The 7,714-nt window shown below is 39.6% G+C and overlaps 1 protein-coding gene across 1 annotated transcript; it reads right to left on the bottom strand.

The window, feature by feature from the left end:
* Window positions 1–2,488: 2,488 nt before the first annotated feature.
* Window positions 2,489–6,168, bottom strand: LOC141607839 (uncharacterized). Its single transcript, XM_074427185.1, has 4 exons — window positions 5,728–6,168; window positions 3,623–5,548; window positions 2,960–3,496; window positions 2,489–2,779 (listed from the first exon to the last, which is right to left on the bottom strand). The coding sequence occupies exons 1-4, from the start codon at window positions 6,166–6,168 to the stop codon at window positions 2,489–2,491; spliced, it is 3,195 nt and encodes a 1,064-aa protein (XP_074283286.1).
* Between the last annotated feature and the right edge of the window lie 1,546 nt (window positions 6,169–7,714).

The raw sequence follows: 7,714 nt of genomic DNA, 5'->3' as shown, positions 1-7,714 counted from the left end.
GGTTCTTTTGCATTTGGAGGACCGCTTTTTGAACATCAAAGCTTTGGTCATTGTATTGGTTGTAGGAAGGTTGATTTTGATATCCTTGGCTTTTGTTGAAAAAGGGTCTTTGAGCTTGATTTCTCATTGGAGGTGGGGTGTATGTTGGCTGAGGATTTTGAACATTTTGGCTCTTGTATGAAAGATTTGGGTGGAATTTGGTATTCTCATTATAGAAGTTGGAATAAGGGGTGCCATTCTTGTATGCTTGGAAAGCATTCACTTGTTCATTTGTTCCCCTACATTCATTTTTGATCATGTCCCAAGGTTACACAATTTTCACATACTCCATTTGGAATTGAGGATGATGCCACCATAGCATTAACATGTTGTTTGGGTTATTTGGAAGCTTCGTCAAGCTTAGTCATGGCCTTCTAGAACTTCAAATTGATGGTGTCGATATGAGCACTTATTTGAGCATCTAATTGTGTGATGGAATCTACCTCATGCTTTTGCAGTGTAAGCTATGGGGACAGACACAACTTGAACAAACCCTGAAACAGGCAAAGGAACAATTCTCAGGGAATGCAATAAACTTGGGGATTTTTGTAAAAATAGTAAATGGACTTGAAAAATTATGAAACTTGGTGACAATTTAGTTAAAATGGTAAACTTAAACTGTGCCAAATATCAGAATTTTACACGCATTCTAAGTATTTTTAATAATTAGAAAACTAGACTTATATAGGTGAATTTCAAACAGTTTTCTCAGCAAGACTCTTGTGGCTGTTTTTGTTTTTGTGATATTTTTTGAATGTAAAAGGGATATAATTATCAAATTTACTCTCAAGCAAGAACAGAGACTAAACTTAATAATTTAGGAGGCCTTAAATGAATTTAATGAAGCAAGCACAGAGTAAACGCACAACAGACAGACAATGCACTCAGAATAGTTCAAGCAAGCACAGACCTATCCCAAGTAACACCACAGATCCTTAATCAACACCTAAGCAAGCACAAGGTATTATTAAGTCTGACTTATAACTAAGACTCAACAAAGTTGGAAGATTTGTGAATTTTTGAGATAAATCTCAAGGTTTTCATTAATCAAAGTCTGAGTAAAACAGATTGAGGAATGGTCCTTATATAGGCCTTCCTGTGAAGTTTTCAGTACATGATAAACCCTAGACAACTCCATCTAAGGGCCAGAATTAAATTTAGAAAGCAAACAAGAGTAGTGGACTTATTTTACAATGGATACAAAAGAAAATTAAGGCAAACTGAATGGAACGACAAAAGAGCTGCAGGCTGATAGTGACAGGTTGTCCTCTTAACTGTTGTATTTCTTTGGCTCGTTGTTGGAAGTCAAAATGGCCCTGGTCCAGGCAACTTGTGTGGCTCAAGGTTTCATCTATGAATGCTGAAATAAGCTAGTGCTTTCTTTGTTGATAGTTTTCACTTGCTTGGCCAAAAATGGCAAACTGGCTTTATCAGAATTACCCCACCTGCAACTTGATTTCAGTTTTGATTTTTCTGTGGAATTCTTTAGGATTGGTCCCTGGCTCCTTAGGAATGATTTAATTTTAGTTGAAAAGAGAGTCAGCTGGCCAAGGTGGCTGCTGGTGGCTTGCCTAGCTGCTTTTCTGGTGGTTCGATGAGACTGGACTGGTAGATGAGGTTGCCTGAATGTTGTTGTTGATTTGATTTGTGCATGGCATCCCTGGTGAAACATGAGGGTCCTTTGCTTGTGCCTGATTAGTCACTAAAAGATTGTTAGCCTGGTTAACAGCTCCTGTTTTAACCCCCTGGTTGAACAGGGCTTGACCTCAAGCCTGGATCCTCCTCCTCCTCCTCAGTATCTTCATAAAATGGACTGAGATCACCCACATTGAATGTACCATGAACTCCATAGTTCCCTGACAAGTCAATTCTATAAGCATTTGGACCAATTCTTTCCAAGACCTCAAATGGTCCATCTGCTCCAGGCATAAGCTTGTTATTTCTTTTGGAACGGAGCCTTTCATTCCTGAGGTGTAGCCAAACCAGATCTCCTGCCTCAAATTCCTTCTTCTTCCTAGGCTTCTTGGATTGTTTCTTGTACAGCTCATTAGACCCTTCAATTTGTTTCCTTACAGTTTCATGCAGCTTCAGAAGTTGTTCAACTGTTCTCTTGGCATCAGGACTGATCACTTCCTTTGGAATAGACGACAAGTCCAAGGGCATAAGTGGATGAACCCCATAGACTATCTCAAAAGGACTGTGACCAGTAGCAGTAGATGGTGCTCTGTTGAATGCAAACTCAGCTGCAGCTAGCTTTAAATCCCAATCCTTCAAGGTCCTGCTGACTAGACACCTTATAATCCTACCTAAAGTTTTGTTAGTGACCTCGGTTTGGCCGTCTTTCTGTGGATGGTGGGAGGTACTGAACAAAAGCTTTGTCTTTAGCAGCTTCCATAGGGTCTTCCAGAAGTAGCTCATAAATTTTGTATCCCTGTCTGATACAATTGTCTTAGGAATCCCATGGAGTCTTCACAATTTCCTTGAGATATAGCTCCGCAATACTAGCAGCATCCTCAGTTTTATTGCATGCTATGAAGTGAGCCATCTTACTGAACCTATCCACAACCACCATGATTGAGTCCTTGCCTCTTTGTGTCCAAGGTAGTGCCACAATGAAGTCAAGGCTTATATTTTCCCAAGGTTTATCATGGGACAGGCAGTGGAGTGTAGGGTCCTGCTTCGAAGGAGATCTTGGCTTTCTGACATGTTGAGCACCTTCTAAGGACTGCCTGAACATCACCTATCATCCTAGGCTAATAAAACTGATCCTGTAAGATCTATAGGGTCTTATGAACCCCAAAATGTCCCCCTAATCCTCCTGAATGGACTTCCCTGATCAGTAAATCTATGTAGGATCCACCTGGTACACACAGCTTGTTACCATAAAACAGAAATCCTTCTTGCAGCATATATTTCTTACCGTTGAACCTCCCTCTGTGAGAACAATCCACTCCTCAGAGATGTCAGGATACTCCTTATATATGTCCTTCATGAATTCAAACCCAAGGACCTTATTACTTATGACAGTCAATAAAGAGTGCCTCCTTGAGAGGGCATCAGCTACCACATTTTGTTTCCCTTCCTTATATTTGCTTGAAAAGTTGTAGGCTTGCCGGAACTCTACCCACTTAGCATGTCTATGGCTCAGCTTGTGTTGGCTATTAATGTATTTTAGGGCCTCATGATCAGAGTGCATTACAAATGGCTTATGTTTCAGGTAGTGACTCCAATGTGTAAGGGCTCTTATGATTGCATAAAACTCCTTGTCATAAGTTAAATATTTCAGCTTGGCTCCATTTAACTTCTCACTGAAATAGGCCACAGGTCTCTGGCCTTGGATTAGGATAGTTCCTATTCCAACTCCACTGGCATCACATTCTACCTCAAATAGTTGTTCAAAGTCAGGCAGCATCAGAATGGGAGTCTCACACATTAGCTTCTTGATTTTCTCAAAGGACTGTTGAGCAGCTTCAGTCCATTAGAAATATCCTTTTCTCATGCACTAAGTGATTGATGCAACAATTGAGTTGAAATTCTTAAAGAACCTCCTCTAAAAAGATGCTAGACCATGAAATCCTCTTACTTTTGTGATTGATTGTGGGACTGGCCATGTTTGCATAGCCTTAATCTTCTCCTGATAAACTGATATCCCTCTTCCTGATATAATATATCCCAGAAATGCTACCTCATTGACCATGAAGGTACATTTCTCAAGCTTCCCATACAGCTTCTGCTCCCTGAGTATTTTAAATATCGCCTCCAAATGTAATAGATGTTCAGATGGACTGCTGTTGTAGAAGAGTATGTCATCAAAGTATACTACAACAAACTTTCTAAGACAAGGCCTTAGAACTTCAATTATTAGACTCATGAAGGTGCTTGGAGCATTAGATAAACCAAATGGCATAACAAGCCACTCATACAGGCCATGTTTTGTTTTGAAAGCTGTTTTCCATTCATCACCTTCTCTTATTCTCACTTGGTGATATCCTTGCCTGAGATCTATATTTGAAAAGATCCGAGCCCCACTGAGCTCATCCAACATGTCATCTAGCCTTGGAATAGGAAACCTATACTTGACTGTGATGTTGTTTATGGCCCTTCTATTAGTACACATCCTCCAAGTTACATCTTTCTTAGGCACCAGTAAAGCAGGCACTGCACATGGACTCAATGACTCCCTCACAAATCTCGTTGTCATTAGTTCTTCAATCTGATGATGTAGTTCCTTGGTTGCTGTGGGATCATATCTGTAAGCTAGCCTATTAGGGAGCACATAACCAGGTACAAGGTTTATGTTATGCTCAATCCCTCTTAGAGGTGGCAAACCATTGGGCAACTCATTTGGACAAAATTCCTTGTACATCAGAATCAGTGGTTGAACCTCTGTAGGCACATCATTAGTCTCCTTAGTGTTGATTTCCCTTGATGGGAGGAACAACACAGGTTGTTCTTCCCTTAGCTCCTTGATCTTAGCTGCCTCAGATAGAAACAACACTCCATTAACCTCCTCAGGCATGTTAGGACTCCCATAACCTCTATGGTTTGGTGGCAAGGGAGTCATAGTGACCCTCTTCCCATTATGCTTGAAAACATAGACATTTTCCTTTCCATGGTGAGTGGTATTCCTGTCAAACTCCCATGGTCTATCTAACAGTAGATGGCAGGCATCCATAGGGACCATATCACATAACACTTCATCTTTGTACACCTTCACAATTGAAAAAGGAACAATGCACTGCTTGTCAACTCTTACTTCAGATCCTTTGTTTAACCATCTTAGCTTGTATGGACTGGGGTGTTCCTGAGTAGGCAAACTCAGCTTGCTAACGATAATGGTGGAAGCTACATTGGTATAGCTACCTCCATCAATGATCAAGTTACACACCCTTCCTTGAATAGTGCACCTACTCCTGAATATCATGTATCTCTGATCAGCTTCCAGGGGAGCTGGTTCAGAGTGTTTAACCCTCCATAGGACCAAACCGTGCCTTGTGTCAGGGTGAGCCATAACTTGTCCTTGTTCAGTTTCCCCCTCAGCTTCCATTTCTGTTGGGACCAGTTTCTCTTCTTCCTCATACTCAACTAGACCTTCCCTTTCCCACTCCTCAATCTCCATAGCTGTGAGAGCTCTGTTAGAAGGACATACCTTCTTAAAATGGCCAAAGCCTTGGCATTGGAAGCATTTGACCTTATCCCTGGACAAGGGTAGGTTGGTTTTAGGATACATGGGTGCTTTCCCTTTGTCTGCTGTGGGTTGGGTAGCTGGTTTAGGTGTCTTAGTGATTTTGACACCAGTATAAGTCTTGAATGTTGTTCTGGTGGGAAATTTGGGTGTTTCAGGCTTCACTTTACCCAGTTTCTCAACTCCTAAGGCTAGGTTAAATGCCTCATCAAATGACCAAACCTGCTGCATTATTACTCTGCTAGCTATCTTAGGATCTAAACCCTCAACAAACCTAGCAATATTTTGCTTAGGCTTCTCAGTAACCTCACATTGTAAGGTTAGCTACTCAAAGTTCCTAAGGTAGGCCTCAACAGATAACTGCTCTTGTCTCAACTAAGTCAGTTTAATAAAGATATCCTGGGTATAGTCTTTGGTTATGAATTTCTCTTTTAGTTTCTTTTTTAATATAAGCCAAGACCTGACTGCTTCCTTTTCATCTCTAATCATTTGGTGTTTCATACTCTCATACCAAAAAGATGCATAGCCCTTAATTTTGAAGATGGCAACTTTAAAAGCTTTTCTTTCATCATAATTTTTAAACTCAAAACTCTCTCAACAGATCTAAGCCAGTCTAATAAATCCTCAGGATTTAAACTACCTTGGAAATCAGGAATGTCTACCTTTACATCTTTGTCTATGGCATCATAGATTCCTTCCTCCATTCTTGAGTCATCTGATTCAGAGATGGCTTCCTCATGAGGATCATGATGTGGTTGCCTTCTTCCTGATCCCATTGAAATCCCTCTCCCCCTTCCTCTTCCTCTGAAAGGTGGTGGTTGCCTCCTTGGGTCATGGTTTAGGAATCTTTCCATGACAACATGGATAAAATTAAGCAAAGTATCCACATTTCCTACTAGATCCTCTATTCTGGTCTCAATACCAGCAAGTCTCTCTTCACTCATTGGGTTGTTTTTTGTAGTTTTGATGTAGTTGGGAAAATGAACTCACTTTTCTCTCACTCAGGACTAACACAAGATAGAATTATGTTATAACCTAAGCTCTGATAACCAGAATTTGCAGTGTGGGGACAGACACAACTTGAACAAACCCTGAAACAGGCAAAGGAACAATTCTCAGGGAATGCAATAAACTTAGGGATTTTTGTAACACCCACATTTACTTAGGAGCCCTTAGCTAGACATTCCCAAATAAATAGGACTGTTACCATCTCGGTTTCGCGAGGTAGTGAATAACAAAGTCCAACTCACCAAAGTACTTTAAATTAAAACTTAATGATTACATGTTTATTACAACTTAACCAACTAAAACTTAATATAAGATACAATACATCTCGCAGCGGAAATAAATAAAGTGATGTAATTTTTCTAGGTGATCTAGACTTCAACTATGGTCCAAGTCGAGCTCTCATCCTAATGCTCCCAAGTCAGCTAATCTTTAGTACCTGTCAAATCTGGTCCCATAAAATGGTTCACCGCAAGTGTTCACGAATACACAGTCAACCGCGAGGTTGAGTAGGAATAAATACTAACAACAAAAACATACGATAACAATCCAATTTCCTTTTTACTTTGCACAACCCCCTGACAACATGCTCCATCCTTTACTTAGCACACCTCAGCCGAGCTATACTCGATACAGTAATCATCCCGCCAATCCCTGGCCGGGGCAGCCTCAACCCGAAGGTGAGTAAACACAAACTACATTAACAAAAGGTAATGTCTGCCTCAACATATAGTTGATTAATATCCACCAGATGGCCTGCAGACCAATATGGGGCCCTGCTCGAGTAAACACGATAAATATCGTCTACCAGAATAAATCTGTTCAACCACTCCACATTACTATAAGTAATGTGTGCCAGATTAAATTTGTTAATACTACAACAATACTGCACCACAATACAACAAACATATACAATGTAATTCTCCCTTCCAACAGTTACGATATGATTAACCAACATATGCAATATAAATCTCCCTTCCAACAATTTCGATTATATCAACCAACATTGATCAACTCACTTTAGTATAAACAATCCAACAAACATTATCGAGTAAAAGTTGAGTAGGATTTATCCCTACCTGATAAGCAATTCCAATTAAGCAGCCCATGCAATTAAATAAATAAAGCAATCCGATTCGATTATAATTCTTCTTAACCGTCACCTAATCAAAATATTATAATTCAATTCAATTTAATTATTCATTTATTTATTCCGTTTAGTATACAAATTATTCAAACCAATTTATTTATTATAATTATTAAAGGTTTACGATTATTAAAACTGGATTCACTAATTATAAATTAATTAATTACGTCAATTATAATCTCGTATAATATAATTCAAAAACCCGTTTCAAACTCAACTCCACTCCCGACTCATAACTATAACTAACTCATAACTAACTCATGTCAACCCATATACTAACTCCCATACACACGTGAGAGAGAGAGACACACACACACACACACACACTGATGTGAACA

The sequence above is a fragment of the Silene latifolia genome, chromosome 10 (genome assembly GCF_048544455.1).
Source record: "Silene latifolia isolate original U9 population chromosome 10, ASM4854445v1, whole genome shotgun sequence".
In the NCBI taxonomy this organism is placed as follows: Eukaryota; Viridiplantae; Streptophyta; class Magnoliopsida; order Caryophyllales; family Caryophyllaceae; genus Silene; species Silene latifolia.
This window is presented reverse-complemented; position numbering and strand designations above follow the sequence as displayed.